This window comes from Lactuca sativa, chromosome 5 (assembly GCF_002870075.4).
Source record: "Lactuca sativa cultivar Salinas chromosome 5, Lsat_Salinas_v11, whole genome shotgun sequence".
Taxonomy (NCBI): Eukaryota; Viridiplantae; Streptophyta; class Magnoliopsida; order Asterales; family Asteraceae; genus Lactuca; species Lactuca sativa.
In genome coordinates, this window is record NC_056627.2 from 68,471,293 (window position 1) to 68,495,234 (window position 23,942).

The 23,942-nt window shown below is 35.2% G+C and overlaps 1 protein-coding gene across 1 annotated transcript; it reads right to left on the reverse strand.

Annotated features, from left to right (window-relative positions):
• Window positions 1-10,004: 10,004 nt before the first annotated feature.
• On the reverse strand, window positions 10,005-10,565 carry LOC111908408 (uncharacterized). Its single transcript, XM_023904239.1, has one exon. It carries the CDS (start codon window positions 10,563-10,565, stop codon window positions 10,005-10,007), a length of 561 nt encoding a protein of 186 aa, XP_023760007.1.
• Window positions 10,566-23,942: the final 13,377 nt, after the last annotated feature.

A 23,942-nucleotide genomic window follows, 5' to 3' on the forward strand; every position in this document is an offset into this window, starting at 1 on the left:
ATAGGATTAAGTATTATTCTTGTGTTTTACTTTGCATGTTTTGACTTCCAGAATAACTAGGTCGTTCTTCCTAAATAACTAAGTTATTCAAACCATCCACAGTCAGTCATATGTTGGAAGTAGATATGAATCAAGACTGTCATGAATCTGGCTTGTAAGATTTGTCTAAGGTGCAATAGACATATCAATGGTTGCTACAACATTCATGAGTGCTCATAAGTTCTAAGTATTGGATTCAACCCACGCTCATTTGGCTTCACTTCATGGATTTTATAACGAGTGAATCATGAGACGATAATATCTTATATTCTTCAAACCTAGAGATATGAGTTGTTGACTATGAGTTGGTTATACATTGATTGCACGAAAACGCATTGGTAACTCGATGTTATAAAACGTGCCTTTGTGTATGATTCAACAAGTAGTCAGTACAAGCATATGAGTCGAAGTTTATCCATTCCTTTTACCCTCAAAGGGATAAAAGTGATATCTGTGGGCCCCCCGATGATTTAGTGATGACAAAATGTAAGTGCTCGGCCTAGCCTGGATTGATTTGATTTGTTCAATTAGTCAGTCGCCATAAATCTGAAATCAGGAGACAACAAATGGACAGAGAGAATGATTATAATCCATGTCTCAGTCCATATGATATCTAGAATAGAGGAATATATGATCACTTATCTAATAGATGCGTCATTGATTTGTTCAGAGTTCGACATTTACTTTTGAGAGCTACGATTGCTAGTCGGGTTATGAAGTCGTACTTGCAATAATAGTTTTAGACTTATCCAAGTGGGAGACTATTGGATTAATGTCTAAGTCCATAACTATAATTGGTAAGACTTGACCCGACCCGACATGGTCCATTTGGGTTGCATGGCATCATGCATTTGGATAGACTAAAATGAGAGACATAGCACTTAAGGTTTATTAATATATTAATAAGATTATTTAATTAGTATTGATCAAGAATTAATCTAGAATTAATTAAGTGATTAAAAGAAGACTAATTAAATAAATGAGTTGATTGTGTAAGTCATCCATACTTATATAGTGGGCTAATGCTCCATGGATTATCAAGTTTGGCTAAAACCAATAGGATGCTCCACGGATGCTCCATGGTGTATTTGAACCCATGGATCCAAGGAAATGGAAAGTCATGACAATTAGGGTTTACCCTAATTGTGACTAACTATATAATGATCTTATGATTGAAGAAATCGGCCACTAGTCAAACAAGTGAGGGCAAACCGATTTTTTGAAATGTTCTAATTTCTCTCTAAGTTATTCCAAATGCATTTGATGTTGTGTGAACCATTTAAGGTATCACACTTGGGGCACTAGGCTCTCAAGCTACATGGAATCAAGCACCAACAAAGAGGTATGTAATTTTACTAGATTTTATATTACTCATACATCATATATGCTAGTTAGGATAAATACCTTAGAAATTGATATTTGCATGTATAATAGAGAAAACATAGATCCAAGGTATTTACGGTTGCATGTACACCATAGGAGTGTTAGAAAGCTCAAAACCCAACAACTATATCATCTGAAACATCGTTCTAATTTTTTTTAACATGGATTTGAAAAAAAAAATATAGAATCGTAACTCCCTAAATAATAGCATCTTCCTTTCTTGGTGATGAATAAAAATGTCTATAATGCTGTTATGGTACACATATGGATTTGAAAAAAAAAAATAGCATTGTAACTCTCTCAATAATAGCTTCTTCCTTTCTTGGTGATGAATAAAAATGTCTATAATGCTCTTATATGCAAAATTTTCCTAATAAAAGCATTGTTAATATGTGATGTATAACATAGTAACTACGGTAGACCATCACAATCTTAGCCATTAAGAATTATAAACCAATGGTCCAAATCTAGTCATACAATAACACAATAATTGTATTTCACATTTAATCCTAACTTATATATATATATATATATATATATATATATATATATATATATATATATATATATATATATATATATATATATATGGCTAGGTTATAATGTGGATGGACAACTATTGTTCAGATGTGTGAATAATACTATTCTATGAGAATTACTAAGAGAATAGATTGTTTAGTAATTTTACTACGTTCAATTTTATACAAGTACGGTCATTTTCATATATTATGGCTAATTCTTATTCATTTTTGTTTCTACACATCGTTTTTCCCTCATTTTTCATTCTTACATAATACGACTCCATAAACATTTTGACAACATTCTGACAGAATGAGAATAATAATTAAAAATCTATAATAACCTTATAAATGATTTAATTAGTTAGAATGTGTGAGAATGACAATAATTATGTAAGATTGAACGTGTGTATATATATATATATATATATATATATATATATATATATATATATATATATATATATATATATATATATATATATATATATATATCATTGGAGTGGTTTCTTTTATACACAACCCTATTTTTAATACTTTTTTGAATCATCTTAACGTCGTCTTGTGCACATAAATTTATTTTTTGGCAAGGAGTCATGCACCTATTTCATGCCATCACATTTATAAATTTGATGGCAAGGAGATTTATACCTACTTCTTGGCATAATATTATAAATTTCTTGGTTAGGTGTTTTGCACGTATTTTTATAGTATTTATAAATTTCTTGGTCACGTGTTTAGCATCATTTTCTTCGCAGAAATAAAAAATCACTAAGATGTCCTTTGCACGTATTAATTGGCAACAACAATCGGAGCATTCAAGAGTTTTATAAGAAATCACGTATACTACTAGTTGTAATTAAGTAATTTGAACTTGAACTTGCTAATTCATTTTTTTAGTAAGTCAATATTATAAAAGACATTGGCAAAGAGCCAGGCAAATAAAAAACATTTACAAAGAGTTAATTGAGTTTTAAAGCCACTTAAGACACAACTAATTACTAACTTCTTTGTACTACCAATCCATAAATATTACAAGTAGAATCAATTATGTATTTTTTTTTTCTGCCAAAAACATAGAATTCGGAAAACGTCAAACAATCCACAAAGTTGCAAAGCAAATAGCTTCAAGTAGGGATGAGCAACGGAACCGACCCGGCTGGAATCGGCTCGAACCGGACTCGGCGTTGGAACTGAAGTTAGTCGAAATTTAGAACCGAACCGGACCGCCGGTTCTATCGTTTCCGGTTCCGCTTTCGATTTTTACCGGTCTTCGATGTTGGAACCAGTACTCGAGAAATAGCAACGTATTTTGAGAATTATTTTGGTTTCGGTTTCAGTTTTTACGGTTCTTGTCGGGCCTTGAAACCTTATTAATTTAACAAACTAAATCACTACAAATATTTTTGTCGCAATTTGCATATTAAACCTTAGGAGCCATAATACAAAAAAAATTAAGTTGTCTTTTTACCTCAAAACTATATAAAAAACAATTATTGATAAAATTGAAACTAAAGATGAAAATAGTTGTGTATACAGCATGCAAAACTGAGCTTTTTGGTCCCAACAATTAAAGATGCTTAATTTGGAAATGGATTGCTAATCGAAATCAATGGTTTTCATCCGTTGTAAAGCAATATTTAATATTTGTGTTTATTTTTTTTAAACACCTAAATAGTATATATAATATTAAAGAATCATTAGCAAGCAAGAAACTAGTTTAGTCGTAGCAAGAACACATGAGAATACAAAATTGGATTTTGGAGTCACTTGATATAAAGTTTATGTTTTGAAAGCACAACCTTGTTATAAGGAGATAATAAAACAAAAAAACATATATTTTCTTGTCTTACACTTTCAAGTTTCCAAACAAAAAAAAAAACAAGAAAGTCTAGTATGTGTATTTCACCATCTATTTGACATTTTGACTAATTCCACAATCTCTTTCCAGTTAGATTCAAGTTGTGTATAACATCACAATGTCTATATATAATATAAAAGAAAAACCTTATTACTTAATAAAATGTATCAATTACTAATAAGACATTAAAAGTAAAATGTAACAAATATTATTGTATTACCAATAGCGACGTCATCGTCAGCTAACACATCGTGCACTTCGTCATAGTCATATATAGACAAGCTACTCTTTTTTAGCTAATTTTGAGTGCATGGCAATGTCTCCACAATCACAACGGACAAATTAGTACGGTAGTCGGTAATTACTCGACGACCGTTACTAAATATGGATTCGGATGCTACGGTGAGAATTTGCATCCCCGAAATATCTATTAAGAAACAAATTAGTGTATAATACACGACATGAATTTATAAAATAAATATGAAAAGTTGAAATAAAAAAAAGGTCGACGCCTCTTGCCATTCGAGAAACGATCGGGAATCGCACCTGCGTTATTCTTCCACCATGTCTGGATATCATATCCTTTGTCAAATCCGATTGGGTCCTTGTTTAAGTATCGTTGCAATTGACGTTCCAACGAAGTTGAGGGGACACTTCCGAGGTCATATAACTTCCAAATAATTCGTTTTCGTCTTAAAAATTAACAACTTCTTCGGGAGTTTCTTGTTGAGACGACGAGGCCACATTTGGCTTTCCAAGTATATCTTGAAAAACTTGTCCGATTTGCATTCGATATCAATAACCTGTGCACGTGCTTTCGATTCTATCTCATCAACGGACCACTTATTATATTTGTTATTGGCTTTAAACATTTGGGTAAAAACAATTTTCATAAACTTTGACTTGCATTGAGGATCTAACAACGTGGCAAAGAAGACGTAATTACTTATATTATCATAGTCACCTCAATATTTGTCATATTTTTCTTTCATATCCGGTACCATAAACAAAAAATCTGGGTTGGTTTCATGTTTCCTAAGATATTGGTCTATGTTTAGGATCTCCCGGCTATACGTATGGAAGATAGGCTTTGATGAACACGAATTTTTTTAGTTTTCTTCTTAAACTTCTCAAGGAACTCTATCATCTTTTTAATCATCTCAAAGTCTGAATGCAACGGTATCCTTTCCACATTTTTTCTGAAACATTGGATCTCTCAAAAAGAACGAAGAAAATACAATCAAACTTTCATGTATGTTGCTGGAAAAAAACAGATTTCATATGTTATATTCCAAGACATGTAAGTCATTTAATTCTGAACCAAATCAAGCGTTTTTATAGTCTAAAATTATCTACAAAACCTAGAAAACATTTAGGAAAAAGAATCAGGTCAATACAACTTAAAATGAGTGAATTATACACATTTTTACAAAAAAGTCAGATTACGTTTTAGTGTTGAAACAGAAAAAAAAAGTTGATTTGATATCTTCCTTGCAGGGCTTGTAACTCATTCAATTTTTAACCAAATCAAACATTTTTATAGTCTAAAATTATGTATAAAACCTAAAAAACATGTAAGAAAAATATTCAGGTCAATACAACTTAAATTGAGTGAGTTATCCAGCTTTCAAATTTTGGACATAATGCTAAATTTATAAATATTGCTAATCTTACTTGGTCATCATAGTCATTTTCAATCCAATTAGCTAGATTAACATCTTGATTATTCGCATCATGAACATCCAAGTTTCGTTTTCTTGATGATGGTACATTTGGTAACCCATTCGATTCCTACATTATCAATATCCTACATTATGAAACAACCAAAATTTTTTAATAAAATTTTTCATTTTAAATAATCATATCATTTCCATAAGATATAGAATTTTCATTTACATTTGTTTTCAAAATCCATAACATCAAATAAATTATCCTCAATATCAAAGTGTCCCAAATAAAACGCCAGAGTGTGCACGTCGTGCCATCACGCCGGGCTCTTGCCCTTATATCCTGAAGTACCTAAAACAACCAACGAACTGTAAGCTAATGCTTAGTGAGTTCCCTATATGTGACAACACGAACCTTTTTCCTTTAACATTAGCTCGATTCCGTTAAGAAAATTGGAATTTTATTATATTTCGTCAAAATTCTTATAGTTTGGAAAATCGTTTTAGTTATATAATGAAATTTTATACAAGAGTCGGAACCGAATATCGTGCGAAAACCCGAGTTTACTTAGAAAATCAGCGTATCTGGCCTGACTGGTGTTCATGTCCGTGAACCTGATCACGGCCGTAAATCCAGTCAAGACCGTGAACCGTTCATGGCTGGACCCACTACCGACCATACTCCCAACCTATCAATACGTGGTTCCTACCATCATTCATACTTTTCTGGCAGCAAGCACACTTTCTCTCTCTACAAACCCCCACCCGAAAACCCAAGATTTCTCAATTCTATCACTTTATCCACCTTAAAACACGTTTTGCAGCATCAAACACCAACCTTTTCATCGATTCAAACATTTTTGTTCTTGAGTTCACAGCCGTACACCCTTCAAATCTTCAAATCTTCAAGGTTCGCAATCTGTTCATGGCCGTAAACCATTCAAGAGGCTGTTCACGGCCGAGAACAGTTCACGAATGCAAACCTTCCCAAGCTGTGAACTTGGCTGTAAGCCCGCTTTTTCCGATTCAATCGAGTCCCGGTAAGATTCCTAAACCAAAAGCAAGTGTTTTTCCAAGACTATAATTAATGGTTTCGCTAATATTATGTGTATATGTGTCTAATTATTATTAGGAATCCGTTGATTCCGCGTGAAACAACTTGAAGGTCCTCAATCAGCTTCACGGTCCGACACTTTCAAGCAACGAATAGTGAGTTCATACCATCATATTTTCCATGTTTTTCTTTGTTTTAGGAGGGGAGGATACAAGTAAAACACAAGTGATCTCGTGTTTAAAAGTATAATATTGTTTATTATATTTTCTTACTAGACATGCTTAGGCATGACTATTTTACAAACACATATTTTAACACGGAAACAAACTTATAAGCTATATTGAGTATAATATATGGAATGAACATACTACTTTTCCAAGGAAAGTTATTATCTACAAAAAGGGTATTCATTGTATTATTAATGAATTCGTTGAGAGAACCAAAGTGTGAGACATGTCTTCTGGGAAGTCTACACCTTAGGAACCAGAGTCTCCTGGAGGGAGAGCGTGAGTTTGTGTATAGATCTATGCGGGACTAAAAATCCCGCACCCTGACTATTAGCTACATTCATCCTGGGGTGAAAAACGTCATTCACAATTTACGACGTCCGAAGCATGTCGTAGTTTTATCGTCCATCAGCATGGTTATAAGAACTCACAGGGTCCATTTGCATCATCTCAATGCATATTGTGAGCATTCACAACTTCCTTATTTTCGGTTTTTATGTTTTGGGGTGGAAAAGCATGTCCTAAACAAATTATGTTCATTTATTTGTTTGACTCGTATAAACTTGGTTGCTATATTTTGCATATTGTGAGTATTCACGCACTCCTTATTTTCGGTTTTTAAATGTTTTGGGGTGGAAAAGCATGTCCTAAACTATTTTTATGTTCATTGTATTTATTTTGACTCGTATGAAACTTGGTTGCTATATTTTGTATGTATGTGTATGTTACTTTAAATTCATGAGGATTGTATCGCGGTTAAATCCCTAGAATCTCTAGACACAACTCATCAACTCTTTTGAGCCTATGGTTATTATGGATAGCGCTATCAGGAGGTAGACAACTCCTCACTCACACGATTCGCTTGAGTGCATTTTACCATTTTATTCACTATGTTTGCGATACACATAGTAGTCAATAGGGCACGATTTGGTCATTAGGCTTGGGTTGTGAGCTCATGAATGGAAACTTGATGCACATACGAATCTTTATGCAAATATGAAACTTGTACTCTCATGTTAGCAACGACCCTTGTATACTTATTTTTAGCAATGAAACTTGTATACTTATTTTAGCAACGAAACTTTTATGCTTATTATAGCAACAAACTTTGTTTCTCATTATAGGAACGAACTTTTATTACCGAAGACTTATATACTTGTTTTAGTAATGAAATTGTCTTCTCCTTGTAACAACGAATATTATTTCGATTCTTGAAAATTCATTTTAGCAATATACTTTTATTCATGGAAACTTTTATCAAAACTTTTAATTCGATTCTTGAAACCAATATTATTTTTAATCTGTGAGTACTCACTAACTATTTTTATAGTTGACACTCGTTTTACATGCTTTTTCAGGAATCATCTAGTAAGAGGCACGTAGAGACACAACACTTGTGGGAACATTTGCATGTGTTGACTTTCAAATACATTGTAATTTCTTTTAAAAAGTTATGCAAACTTATTGTAAATTAGTAATGATTTTTAATACTATGGTTGGTGTTATCTTTTAACTTTTGCTATGAAACCCTTTATACTGCCATGCCTCGTGTTTCCGCTTTAGCATGGTGTGACACAACCTATCAATCTTAGATTAGCATCTTGTTTAGCAAGAAGATACTTAAGGGCAGAATGGTCGGTAAAAACTATTGTCTTGGATAAGACTAAATATGCTCGGAATTTATTAAAAGCATATACCACCTCTAGTAGCTCCTTCTCGGTAGTAGTGTAGTTTTCTTGAGTTGGGTTCAAGTTTTTGTTTGCATAGTAGATAGGTTGAAAATGTTTATCAACCCTTTTGTCGTAAAATAGCTCCCACTGCATAGTCACTAGCATCACACATTATCTCGAAAGGAAGATCCCAATTTGGGGCTATCATCATGGGAGTAGTTGTCACTCTTTCTTTTAATAAATGAAATGCTTCATGACATTCTTTAGAGAAATTGAATGCAGTGGCCTTCAAGAGTAGTTGAGTCAAAGGCCTAGTGATATTTGAGAAGTCTTTAACAGAGCTTTGATAAAATCCCGCATCGCCAAGAAAGCTCCTTACCCCTTTTACTTTTGTAGGAGGAGGTAACTTAGCTATTGTGTCCACTTTTGCTCTATCTACCTCAATCCGCTTTCTTGAAACCTTATGTCCCAACACAATTCCTTCTTTTACCATGAAGTGGCACTTCTCCCAATTAAGGACAAGGTTGGTCTTCTCACATCTAGCTAGCATCAAATCCAAATTGGATAAACAATCTTCAAAGGATGACCCGAAAACCGAGAAGTCATCCATAAAGACCTCCATAAATTTCTTGATCATGTGGTGAAAGATGGCCATCATGCACCTTTAGAAAGTAGCTGGTGCATTGCATAACCCAAAAGGCATGCGTCTATATGCGAATGTTCCACTTGGGCATGTAAAAGTGGCCTTCTCTTGGTCTTGTGGGTCGATTGGAATTTGAAAATACCCCGAAAAGCCATCGAGAAAACAATAATATAGATGACCAGAAAGCCTTTCTAACATTTGATCAATAAATGGCAACGGGAAGTGATCCTTGCAAGTAGCATCATTTAGATTTCTGTAGTCGATGCAAACACGCCACCCGATTACTGTTCTTGTAGGAATTAACTCGTTGTCGTCATTGGTAACCACCGTCATTCCTCCCTTCTTCGGTGCCACTTGCACCGGACTTACCCATGCGCTAGCAGAGATTGAGTAAATGATCCCATCATCTAATAGTTTAACCACCTCCTTTTTCACAACTTCTTGCATGTTTGGGTTAAGTCTTCTTTTGCGTTGAACTATAGGTTTAGCTCCATCTTCTAAGTTAATCTTGTGAGAACAATAAGCTGGACAAATCCCCTTGATATCGGTTATCATCCATGCTATGGCTCCTCGCCTCTTCTTTAGTACTCCCACAAGGCTTTCGTTTTCATGTTTGGCTAGATCAGCAACTATAATTACTGGTTTTTGTTGGTTATCTTCAAGAAATGCATACTCCAAGTGATCTGGTAGAATTTTTAGTTCATATTTTGTGTTCTAAATGTTGAACACGTTGAGTCCAGTGAGGGGACTCGTTGAGTCTTGGCCTAAATTCGCGACTGATTAGGTATTTTCAAATGCACTTGTTGAGTCGATAAATGCTACTCAACGAGTCGGGCTTTCTGCACTTCTGATTAGATCATTATATTCAGCTTCCTCGAGCAGTCTCTCTATCTCCATCTGGTCTCTTTCAGCATCAAATTCTTCTTCAAAGGTGATGGTGGACTAGTTTGGCTCGTCTTCTTTCCATTCCTCCATTAACTCTTCCAACATATCAACCGAGAATGTTGTGTCATCACTATTCCTTGCATGCTTCATAGCTTGATCAACTCCAAATGTAACTAATTCTTCTCCCACCCGAAGAGTAAGTTTAGAATCTCGCATGTCAACTATAGCACTCGCGGTGTTGAGGAAAGGACTTCCAAGTATGATTGGAACTTGAGGGTCTGCTTCCATGTCTAGTACTATGAAATTCGTGGGGAACACAAACTTATCAACTTTAACCAATAGATCTTCGTATACTCCCCTTGGAAATGTGACCATTTTATTTGCTAAGTGAATTTCCTTTCGAATTGGCCTTGGCTTCGAAAGATCTAATTTTTTGAAGAATAAGTTTGGCATGAGATTTACACTTGCCCCCGAATCAGCCAATGTGTAAATAGTAGCAAAGTTTTCGAATTGACAAGGTAAGGTTAAGCTTCTTGGATCACCCTTCTTCTTAGGCAATTTGTTCAACATGGCAGCTGAACAATTTTCATTTAAGACCACTTTCTTCACCTCATCCATCTTCTTTCTATTAGTTAACAACTCCTTTAGGAATTATGCATATTTTTTGGCATTTGTGCAACTGCTTCGATGAATGGCATATTAATTTGAAGGGCCTTTATGTGTTCCAGGAAGTTTTTCTAATAAACATCATGCTTTTCTTGTGTGGCTCGAACTGGAAATGGAAGTGGAGGCTGATATGGCTTCATAGGAGTTTTATGTTTCTGTTCAGGTGGGGGACTCGTCGATGTCGACGACTCGACGAGTCGGATCGGGAAGTTGCTATTCTTCAGTTTCAGCTTCTTCCTCTTGCACCAGCTTAGGATCTTCTTTCTAAATAGGGTTTAGTGGATTTATAATCTTCCTACTCCTAGTTGTAACGATGTTTATATGTGCACCTTTTGGGTTACTTTCGTTATTACTAGGAAGTCCACCCCGGTCTTCTCTCGTTCACTTGTTGTGCAAGTTGGCCTAACTGCTTTTCTATGTTGAGAATGGATGCTTGCTAATTCCTAAGCAGAGCTTGTTGATCTTTCATCATAATTTGGTGTTCTCTTAACATGTTTTGTTGATCTTTTATCACAGCATCGGTATCGTTATGCCTTTTCTCGGACGTGGCTACGAATCTTGTAAGCATATCTTCCAAGTCTGATTTCTTTTCTACCACCGGTTCCTCCTTTTGATAAAAGCCTCTTTCTTTTTGCTTATACTTTTCCTCCCTTGCCTTTTTATACTCATCATATGGTAGCCATTCTTTCTTCGGTTTTTGCCAATTGTCATCATACCTATCACCACTTGAATAGCAAAAAGTGACTCTCTAGCTTGTTGTTCAAAATTGGCTATGGCTTTCTTCAACTTGGCTATCTTCGAGGGCTGGCAAAATTGATCGATAAATACCTCCTTCATTTTAGCCCAAGTAGTGATGGATCCTGGACGGAGTGATTTCAGCCAATCTTTCACGACCCCCTTAAATGTGACCAATAACATATGAAGCAAAACAGTATCACGGGTCACATTAGGAACATTGAAGTAATCGGCTATGTCGTTGACCTCGTCTAGATGTTTTTATGCGTCTCCGTGATCCTTCCCGAAGAATGGGATTTCCTTAAGTTGAGCAAGTATGTGCCCTTAATTTCAAAGGTGGCGGTTGCTGGAATCACGGGTTACACGAGTCCCGGACCGGTATCGTCTCGCATCCTTTTCTTCCATTCACCCATGGGGACTGCATCGATGTTTGCCATTGTGTTAGCAAGTTCTCCTTAAAAGTTGCTTTCTTCTTCGTATTCAGACTCGTATTCGTACTCGTATTCGATTTCTTTTGGCAATGGGTTTCCTTCAAAATTCTCAAGCTTGCTTTCTTCGCTCCTTTGACTGCTAGACTCACCCGCTTTCTTGCTTTTCTTCTTTCCAAAGACTGTTTTCAGGTCCTTGAAAGGTGATTTATTTGGCGGGTTAGTGTCTTCAATGGCTTTATCCTTCTTCTTCCTAAGAGCGGATTGGAGGTCTTCGTACGGAGGAACCAGAGGCATATTCGAACCTCGGGTCATATAATTCCTGCAACCAAAACAAGAAAAACGCGTAAAAAGAAGAAAAATGAAATAAAAGAGGAAACTAGGAACTCACCTTGGACTCATCGAGTAGCTTCGACTGCACTCGGCGAGTTCTTATGTTAAGACATAATTTTTTTTTACAAAAACTTAAAAACAGAAAAACCTAATACTTAATACTAATAACTAAATTACTAAAGCCGTAACTTTGTGCAAGATAAATCTCACACAAATGATCGATAACACTAGAAATTAGAATTAATTTTTGAACTGTTCCCCGACAACGGCGATGTTGGGTCAAAAATATGGTTTATACTTTGCTTTTTTAGGAAATTGTACTTTTATGTAATATATTATGTGTTTACGGTCAGGTTTATGGCCAAGGGGGTGTTTACGGCCGTAAACCCTATTTACGGCCCATATTCTCATGTATATATATAGGGGTAAGGGGTGTGAGGAAAAGGGTGATGAACACTAGAGGAGCTTAAGTGTGTGCATTTGAAGGTGTTCTAGAGAGAAAGAAAAGAGAGTGTGTGTTAGTGTGTGTGAATCTTATATCCGGATCTTCATTCATATCAATACATACAAGATTCATCATCCTCTTCTTCTCCTTCTCTTCTATTTGATCTGACATCATCTGTTTGATTGGGATTCTGCATCATCAAACGGATCTGATCGATACACAAGCATATTAGGGACTTACAAGTTTGATTGGGATTCCGCACCATCAAATGGATCTGATTGATACACAAGCAGATTGGGGACTTACAATTGGTATCAGAGCTTGGTTGTATCAATCAAATTTTTCAGATCTGGAGCTTATTTGATCTTATTTTGATGAGATTTTTGCATTTTTGGATATATCTTGCAAAAATAAGGGGGGTTTGTTTTTTGCGTTTTTCCTAAAAACAAGTTTTTGATCGAGTTTTGGAGCAAAAAGGGTGAAAAAAACGTTGTTTTTCGTCAAGAACAGCGATTTCTGAAGAGTTTGCGGTCTTTGAAGGGTTTACGGTCCGGAGTTTACGGCCGGAAACAGGTCACCGGAGTTTGTAGCCTCGGCTCGGTGGATGATGGATTGCGGCTCGGCTCGGCTGCGCGGATCGAAAGTGTACGGCTCGGCTTGGATGGCTTGGCTCAGCAGCAAGCTTCGCATTAGTGCTTCATTAAAAAAAAATAACGCAATTTTGAGGGTGCTGGGTTTTGAACGCGCGACCTCTATGTCATTGCCACACGCGTCTTACCAACTCTTCCAAGTTGTGCCTTTGTTCATTCCTCCCGTTTTTAATTTTTAAACACTCCTTTTCGCATCAAAGTTTCGCAATTTGACAAAATCAGCCCAAAAATTCGATTTCTTTTCATTTTAAATTCCTATTTCTACCAAAAATTTTAATTTTTAATTTTTGACTTTTTACTTAAAAATTTTGACTTTGATTTTTTTAAAAAAAAACTTGACCTTTGACTTTCTCATTTAACTTTTAAAATTTTCAAATTTAGCTTTTCGGTTTGACTTTTAAGTTTGACTTTTGAGGTTGACTTTTGAGGTTTATAGTCAAAGGGCATTTTTAAATTTAAGTTCGACTTCTAGTTGTGCTTTTAATAGTTTTTGAAGTTTACGAGGGAATTGAAAACATGAAAGAGAGTCGTCAGGAGATGTTAAGACAAAATTTCAACATGTTCGATTATATCTCTGGAGAAACCCTGGAAGCTCAGTTGCAGCGATTTACCACACTCACCACTGAGATGAATATAGCTGGGATCTTCTTGACCAAATCTAAGATAAACAAAAAGCTACTGAATGCACTTCCGAAATCATGGGATATAGACATAGCTGACATCAAGAAGACAAAAGATCTCAATCGTCTTAGTCTTGCTGATATAATTGAAGAACTTGACCCTTTGAATTGTCGAAAAACAATGAGTTCCATAAACCTTCCGGTCAATGAAGTTTCATGTTCTCAATCATGTGAAGTTTCATGTACGCCATCTAGTGAAGATACGATTAAATTTCTTCGGGAACAAATTGATTTATTAAAAAGGGAAGTTGAGGACCTGAGATATGAAGGATATCAACTCAGGAAAGGACAAAAACCCCTAAAGGCTGAATTAGAATAAAAAACCAAAGACTTTAGGAAACTTTAGGAAGAGTATAGCAACAAATGTGAAAATTATAACTATATTAAGAGACAACTTGCTGTTGTAACTGAAGAACTTGACACTTTAAACATTAAGTGTGGAAAAACAGACGTTACTTTTAAAAATTATACTGCGTCAAGTCAGACAGTCGAGTCCTTATTTGAAACCCAATTAAAATTCAAAGATAATTAAAACAAGGGTCTAGAGTATGATAGTGTTCCTCCACGTTTCAATCATAACTAAATATCCATCCTAATGACACAGAAAGAAATTGACAGGGAGGCACATCTTCGATATGGCAAACCAGTTGGATTCGTGTCAGGAGGTATTCAGGTAAAAAATACTAATGTTTCTGCTTAATGTGCAGGGAAAGTAGCAGAAGATGAGAACAAGGAGAAAACCATTGAACAAACTAACATCTCCTTGAACTTTGAATCTGTTGCTTCGAACTTAGCTGTTTCTGATCAACCTGCTGTTGAGAAATACAGGCCACCAATTCCAGCGAAACAGAGTGCCTCCTGCATTTGTGCATGTGGAAAAAATTAGAGACAAGGCAAGGATACGCCACTAGGGGCAGAAAGAAACAACTTCACAGTGAAGAAAAAGACATGTTTTCACTGTGGAACACCTGGACACATTGCCAGAAATTGTCCAAATCGCGCACACGATCCTTACTATGCATAAGGCTGGCAGAACGCGCCAAGAGGTAGATACTTCAAAAGAAACTCCTCGAGATCACGATCAGACATTGACAACTGGAATGCCAAGAAGGCCAAGAATTCAACTCCCAAGGCCAAGAATTAAACTCCAAAGGCCAAGAACCCGAATCCCAAGGGTAAGAAGGGAATGTCGGCCAAGAAGTCCAATCCAAGAGATACTCCCATGAAGACAAAATCAAAGTCATCTCAACGGCCGACATCAAGATCAAACGCAAGTACTGAGGCACCCATCAGATCGGAAAAGAAATGGGTTAAACCCAACTACAAATGAGTTCCAAAGGCTCACTCTCCCAAATCTACTAATGACTCTAATATTTCTACATCTTTTGTTTGTGATAAACAGGACATGTCATGGGAGAAAGTATCTTGTGTTGATGACAAAGGTTGACCCAGTTTCAAAATGGATTGGGTTCCAAATACCAACTGATCCCGCTCTGTGTTGGAGCAGATATGGAGGCATATCATCAGACTTTGGTTTGTTGGTAGTGGCTGTTCCAAGCACTTGATAGGTGACATCTCTCAACTATACAACATTCAGACATTTGTTTGAGAGTACGTGTCCTTTGCGGGAAGAGAAGAAAGGAAGTGATCACTCATGGGGTTAGTGGTTAATGACATGAAGAATTTTCGGATCTGTTCTGAGATTATGCGTGCTGTTCTCAGAACTTCTGGATGCAAATTCAATCGGTGACTTACGGTTTGAGTTTTCTTCTCTATACTCCTGAGTTTTTCTTAAGCTGATTCGCTTTAAAGACAAATTTTTGTTTTAGGTTAGTTAAAATTTGCGCATTTACTTTTGTTTCTCTCCTATGCACACATTTAGGGGAGAAATAAAAACAAAACAAAAAATTAGAAAATTTTAAAAAATCCAAAAACATTAGAAAATCAAAAAAATATGTTGGTTATGAAATGTGCTTGAGGGAGATGTTTTGGGAAGTGATATTATCAAGTGATAACAGGCAATCTAAGTCTGCGTAATGTACCCAAAGTTGAAGGGTCTTTGCTTTGGTTTGATGCGTCGGTAGGCACGAAAGATTCTAAATGGACTTGACTAGGCAGAGTTGAACTTAAGAAATTCTTAGTCTTGAAAAATCTTGACCTAGTTAGATCCGTTCAACCTGACAATACGATGCTCGGATAGGTTGAGCAGGGAGATATATATGGGAATCCACTCGTCACATTAAATGAACCCGTACTTGGAACCGTGGTTTAACTTTTCCTCGATGTGCGTATTATGTCCTTAATTCCGGTTGGATGGGGCGACTGGTAAATTCCGATAAATTAGGTCTGTAGAAAATCGTTTTCTTTCTTTCTGTCTGTTAGTCATATGTTGTCTCCTTTGCGTGACTTCCAATCCGACCTGGTACACAACATATGCAACTCTATTTCTCTGCATGTTATATATATGAAATTCATCTTATCAGTTAGCCATATGTTGTGTCCTTTGTGTGACTTCCAATCCGATCTGGTACACAGCATATGCAAACTTCTACTTCTCAATCCCTCTGAAACGATAAGTAATAGCAATCTAAATCTGTTCTCTCTCTGAATGATTGTCTGCTCACCCGGTGTAAGGAGTAGTCTGGAAGATCTTGATGGCTGGGGCATATCAGGAAGCAGGAAACACGTTCCAGTACAATTAAAATCGAACACTCAAAGATTGTTTATAGATCTTGCTGTTCAATTTAGGTGGACAACAATATCCCTGGTCGTCGTAGATGAATGGTCCCTAAGGTATAGTATCTAAGAAATTAGGATCAGATATAATATCTAGGATCTTAGGATCACTTTGTTTTACAATTATTATTATCTCCTAAAATTGTCACAATTTTTCGTGTTTAAGTAGATCACAATACCGACGATGGACCAGACAAAGATGTGAATATGAAAGGTACCGACAAGTGGATAAAGGCTGTCTAAAAACTTTGACCTCAAAATCACTCTTAAAGTTAGATATCATTTTATTTTTGTTAAATTTGTTCATAGTTTATTCTAATTTAAATATTAAGGAGAATTAAATTTTTAAAAACCAAACAAAAATCAAAAAAATTTAAAAAACCAAAAATAGTGTTATTTCTGTTTTATTTCTTGTTCAGAAAAATCAAAAAAATCCAAAAATATTTTTGTTTTTGTTTTAATTTGTATGCTAAGTTTTTCTTTTAGTTTTGTTTTGTCTTGAATAGTGAATTCGGGTGATGATGACACTCATGGAAGTTTGTGTCGAAGATTTCTGGGCCAAGGCTTCGTCCGAGAGCAAAGAATTCTCATTCGAAGGAGCAGGAAATGAAGATTATTCTTGAAACATTCAATTTTACTACCACAGAAGGAAGGTGAAGCTGAAATTGAAGATTATGTGACGGATTGCATTGAAGCCTCCTCAATCAGTCTGCTGCTATCTATGAACCTGCTGAAGTGATCCAGAAGATTTGTTCTCTCTGATGTTCTCTCTGATGATTCTCAAACTAAAAGCGCTATCTTTCAAGAATCAGTACGTCAGGCCTCCTCATCCAATGTGGGTTCAATGACAAATTCTGAAGAAATGTCCAACTGTTCAAGATGAAGTCATTCATTGAAGATTCATCAAGTTCATCTTGAAGTCGTGAAGATATCGAAGATTAATGCTGAAGCCAAGCTCCCAATGAAGATTAACAAGAAAAGCGAGCTACTTTTTAGGGGGAGCTTGTTGGGTCAACTAAGAAAAGAAAGTTATAAACCAAGGGGGGATTGTTGGGTCAAAAATATGGTTTATACTTTCCTTTTCTAGGAAATTGTACTTTTATGTAATATATTATGTGTTTACGATCAGGTTTATGGCCAAGGGGGTGTTTACGACCATAAACCCTATTTACGGCCCATATTCTCATGTATATATAGGGGTGAGGGGTGTGAGGAAAAGAGTGATGAACACTAGAGGAGCTTAAGTGTGTGCATTTGAAGGTATTCTAGTTAGAGAGAAAAGAGAGTGTGTGTTAGTGTGTGTGAGTCTTGTATCCGGATCTTCATTCATATCAATAAATGCAAGATTCATCATCCTCTTCTTCTCCTTCTCTTCTATTTGATCAGACATCATCCTTTTGATTGGGATTCCGCACCATCAAACGTATTTGATTGATACACAAGCAGATTAGGGACTTACAAGTTTGATTGGGATTCCGCACCATCAAACGGATCTGATTGATACACAAGCAGATTGGGGACTTGCAGGCGCCAAAAACTTGATGTCTATATAAATGCACTAGTTTTAGTCCTACTTTTAAGATATAATTTAGACACACAAAGGCAGTGGACCTGTCAATTGGTGGTATAGTTGAATATGCAGGGTATTGAACACAAGGAATGGTAATTAAACTAATAACTAGAATTAACTAAAACAAGTAATAAAAGTGAAGGTTTTCTCTAGTTTTGCAAGACTTGAAACTTAAATAACTAATTAATATTCTAATTAAGTAACTAACAGCTAAAGCAAGTAAACACCAACTAAAGCCAATGATAACAAGACTTCTATTTAGGTTCGATTCATTTACTCCTATGGTTGATTTTATGGCAAGTGCAATGGATTAATTGTTATTGGCTACCGATTAAAGTCATTAGGTTCACATTTGCTATTACCAATCCTTAGAAAACAAATTAATTTAAGCAGTGATCAAGTGATTAAACTAATGAATTTCCTAGTTAATTTGTTCAGGTTAAATAAGACTTGTAATTAGCTAATCAAATTACTAATTCAATTAACTTCTTGTTGATGGTTTATCACACATTAATTTACCCATTTTCTAGTTAATCCTAGTTTCATATTCGCTATTCCTAGGCACATAACAATGTTTTCACAAAAATCATATGAGATAAGAAATTAAGAGTTGTTCATGCACCTTAATTACTTGTTAATTAACATAAAATAGTTGTGGTTAATGCATAAGGTTCTTTAACAAGCTTAATAAAACAAAATTCACCAATAAATAATTAATCCAACCACAAATCAATCCATAGTTGTCAATTTATCTACCCTAAACAGAAAATGAAAAGTTTAGCTCATAATCACAACAGATAGTAGCTCACAAACAATGTCTAATAACTCAAACATGGTTCAAATAAAAGATAAAGTAAAAAGTATACTAAATTTGCCTTTAATCTCCTTAAAATTGAAGTATAGGGTTGTCCTCACGAACTCCAACGCTCCAGCAACACCTTAATCATAGAGTAATCACCAAGGGTTCTAGAGAGAGGTTTTAATTCGACAATTTGGCTTCTATTTATAGTCTTCAGAAAACATGGGCTACTCGCCGAGTAGATAACCGACTCACTGAGTCCCCTTCAAGAATCTATATATGACAAGGACTTTGTATTTTTCTTCACGAACATTCGTGGGGACTCGTCGAGTAGTCGATGCAACTCGTCAAGTCCTTTAGGATTTTGACTATTTTCTTCTTTTTTTCTTCTTTCTTCAATTCCCAAGTTCCCGATCGCATTTCCTACTTCCTTTTGCTTCCGAGCTCATCTTTTACACTGAAATATAATTTAAACATAATTAAGTACCTTTTGTCCATAAATTGCAATAAATTAGCTAGAAAATAATAAAATTTTAATCGAAATATATAGCTAATTATGCATATATCAAAGACTTGAAAAGTTCAAGGTAACTTAGGCCCTATTGGCAAGCAAACACAAAGATGGAAAGTCTATATGTGTTCATGTCTTGGAGATGAAGTTACATATTGTCAAGTTAGGAATGGTGGGTGTCGATGTCTCATGGAAGCTGGTTGTTGACTCGGTTCTTGAATCACTTCCTGACGCATATAGTGAGTTCATAAAAGATTACTATATGATGCAACACGACATGACCCTCATTGATCTTTCCTATTTGCTTATTGCTGCTGAATCAGCAATGATTTGGCGCACTGGTAATGCAAATTTGACTGGTAGGTCAACCTCCCAAACTTCCATGGACATTGACAATGGCAATATTGGAAGTCTGGAAAAGTCTTCTCTTCCCAATGGAAAGGGATCAGCAAGGTCAAACCGTTTGACCGGATGGTAAAGAGAAAGGTTGAATATGAGATTGTCCCATGTGCTATTCCAAAAGAGTTTATTTGTATCTGTTGCCAAGAGAATGGGCATTGGATGAGAAGCTTTCGTATCTACTTGAAGGATTGTAAAGATGGGAGAGTCAAGATGTGTGACTCTTCTTCATGTAAATCCACTGTCTAACTCTATTAAGTTCCTATCTGTAGGTTCTTAATACATGATGTGATAAGATTGCATTTTGATGTTTTGTAGGATCGAAGAAAAGGAAGGAAACTTAAAGGAAGAGTGATTTGAGTCTGATCATGAAGAAATGGATTTCGATCGCATGATTCGAAGATCGGATTTTTGAGCTGCTGCTTAGGAGTTAGATAGATTGCTTAGAGACATTTAGTAACATAATTTTCATTTGTAATTTCATTGTAAGGACAAGTTTTTCCGCATTTTTATAAATAAAATAATTTTTTTTTCTTATTAATATATCCTTGCAATGGCATTTGTGAAAATTGATGTTTGTATGTTTCTATTGCGAGCAATATTAAAAATGGATGTGATTCTTAGTTATGTTATTTGTGGTAGTGTCGAAAATTTACCAAATAAGGAATGATTCTCATCACCTAAGTTTCAATTTGACAGAAACTTGGAATCATGTGACTTGTATTGTGTGATGAATGAGAACCTTCTTATTTGGGAAATTAATACTAATTCCATGTTCACATAGGTATGTGAGTCAAGTGGAGGACTAGGAGATGTAGTACAGCTTTTTGTACACTGGTTAGGTCCACCACAAAGAACGATAAGACTGTTCGTCATGATTTACAAAAAGCTTAGTAAATATGGTTATGCTTACAAAATTAAGTGTAATTTTGAATCATTGAAAAGGTTTCAATGTAAAGCAGAATGAATAGGAAGAATCAATTAGGCAGAAAGATCAAAGTTTCTCAAATCTAAAAAGAAGGGAGAGTACTTAAGTATCTTCTTTTATGATTAACTTAGTGATTATGAAACCATGTCATAATTGATCCTCTATGGACACCTTAGTGTATTAGTTTGGCTAAGAAGAGGAATCGGAAATTGTTGAAATGGTTATAATCAAGTCTTAGATTTGTAATCCAAGATTGTGCATTGAGTGACACATCTAAGTAATAAGGTTTCTCTCCATTTCATGAAAATGATCATGAGGAAACGTTTTCACTAGGAAGATTTTAAAGAGATAGTGATTGTGTGAATTGCATTTTCAAATTCGATTATGATTATGGCATTTCTATTCATAGTTCGAATTGTGAGATTTGGCAATTAGTTTAAGCATTTAGGATTTATTGATATAAGTTCTGAAATAGTTTAGACACATATATGAGCTCTCTAATAAAAGGTGTATGATCTTAGATAAAGTCTTATCAAAACATCATGTATCAGAAATATGAACTTTTGTAAGAAAGTCAACAAGCATTGATTTCTAGAAGTCTAGCTGATTTCTTAATACATGTCAAAGCTAGTGGGAGCATAAGTGTTATGTTGATAATTGTCAAAGCTAGTGGGAGCATAAGTCTTATGCTGATAATTATCATGTTAGTGGGAGCATGATTATTATGTTGCAAATTAGCAATGTTAAGTATAGAAAACGAAAGTTTCAATTCGCAAAGTTGCAGAGTTTGAAAAGTTGTTTTGCTATAATTAAGGGAGAGAAATTTTTTCTTCATTTCAATTCTAAAAGCTTAGATCAAGAAATTTTAATTAAACTTTAGTCAAAGGACATATATGAATGTTATGTTGAAAAGGTTCAACATAAAGAAATTCTATATATGGCAACATTATGGCAAGAGACTAGTAAAGTATCACGTTTCCATTATGTATCGTATCCCATACGCTTCGGGTATAGGATCGATTGCATATGTTATAATATTCGACTGTTCTAATTTTCCAAATGCCTAGGGGATTAAGAGGGAAAAAGGGCTAGAACCGGATATGACTGAAGTTAATTAAACAACTGTCAAGGACAATCTAAGGTTCGTCAAGGATTGGTCACTTGTGGGTAGTTGGTAATATAGTAATGGATGGACCATATTAGCATTATTATAAATAGATAGGATTCTATATAGAATGAGTTGTAATATGGAAAATATGGAAATGTTTCCATAATGGGAGTTGGATATTAAGAATCTATGTAGATTAGAAACTTTTATGCAAGATGGATGTTCAAAGGAATGTACTTTGACTGTGAGACTTCATAGAGTAGTTTGTAATATCATTGGCAAAGTCTTTGTGACTTTGGTGCTATGACATTACAAAAGGATCATTGCGTAAAATGTTAGAATCTAACACATTTGAATAGTGGCAAGAATTTGACATTCTTACACTTGTGATAAGGATTGGGAATTGTGAAATGAGCATCATTGGAAATGTGTTCAATTGATCTATTTTACAAAGTAAGGATCATAGGTAAACATAGTATGCATGCTTGGAGCATGGGATAACTATTGTTTTTTAATTCAAGTATTAAGTTTATTATCCGAAACATTATACAATGATTAATGTGTAATCGATATGGTGATTAAATAAAAGGTGTTTTATTTATACTCAAATTGTTGAGGCCATATTGGATTTGATTATTCTTGTATTTCACTTCGCATGTTTTGACTTCCAAAATAACTAGGTTATTCAAACATCCAGAGTCAATCATACTTTGGAAGTAGGTAATGAGGTAAGATTGTGATGAATCTGACTGTGGATTGTATAAAGCGTTTTAAACATAGAAAAAGTTTGTTGCAGTGTTCATGAGTGCTCCTGAAATAAGATTTGAGTATCAGATTAAACCTACGCTCACTTGAATCACTTCATGGATTTTATCACGAGTGATTAGTGAGACAATAATATTATATTCTTGAAATGGAGACATGTGAGTTGTAATTTGCAAGTCAGTTGCACATTGACATATGTAAACGCACCAGTAACTTAGTGTTATAAAACATATTATTGTGTGTGATTTGATGAGTAAGTATAAGCGAGAATTTGAGTCGAAGTTTAATTGTTCCTTTTTCCCTAAGAGGGATAAAAGTGATATCGGTGGGCCCTTCGATGATTTAGTGATGACACCCTAAGCGCTTGGCTAAGCCTAGACTAAGTTGATATGTCCAATCGTAGTCTGTTGTCAGTGGTCATAAATCCGTAATCGGGAAACAACACATAGATAAAGAGAATGATTGTAATCCATGTCTCATGTCTATATGATATCTAGAATGGAGGAATATATGATCACTTATCTAAAGGACACGTTACTGATAAGATCAGAGTTCGACAGTGGCTTTTAAAAGCTACGATCGCTAATCAGGTTCTGAATTCGTACTTGCTAAATAGTTATTAGACTTATCCAAGTAGGAGACTGTTGGATTAGGTGTCTAAGCTCATAACTATTTTTGTATGTACTTGACCCGATTATGAGCATGGTCCTTTTGGGTTGCCTTCACTCGTGCAACTTGATAGGATGACAAGAGGAGAGAGAGTAGAATTTATTATATGAATAATAAATTCATACTCAAAATGGTTTTATTAATATATTACAATATTAATATATTTTTTGGAAATCATATTATTTAATTTGTATTGATCATAAATTAATTTGGAATTAATTTAGTGGTCAAAAGAGACTGATTAAATAATTGAGGGACTGTTGTGCAAATCGTTGATAGTTGCATAAATGGGTTGATGGACTCCATAGAGTGGAGTGGACAAATTTCTATAAAGAAGCCTTATAGAATTCGTCCATGGGCTCTAAGGAAAGGAGTTCATGGGTTGCTTGTTGCCTAAGTCAGGTATTAGGGTTTCCACCTGAAAACCCTAGCAGCCACAACTATATAAGGAACCCTCTACTAAGGATTTTCGGCCTATGTGTTTTAGAAGGAACCCTAGCCGATTTCCTCCCCTCTCGTAAGTCATCTTGTTGCAAGAGTCTTTGTGACTCCATTAGAGGTGCAACATTTGAG

Bases quoted from the DNA above. Each gene is read 5' to 3' on its own strand.
- LOC111908408 (XM_023904239.1), bottom strand. From the start codon at position 10,565: ATGGATGAGGTGAAGAAAGTGGTCTTAAATGAAAATTGTTCAGCTGCC.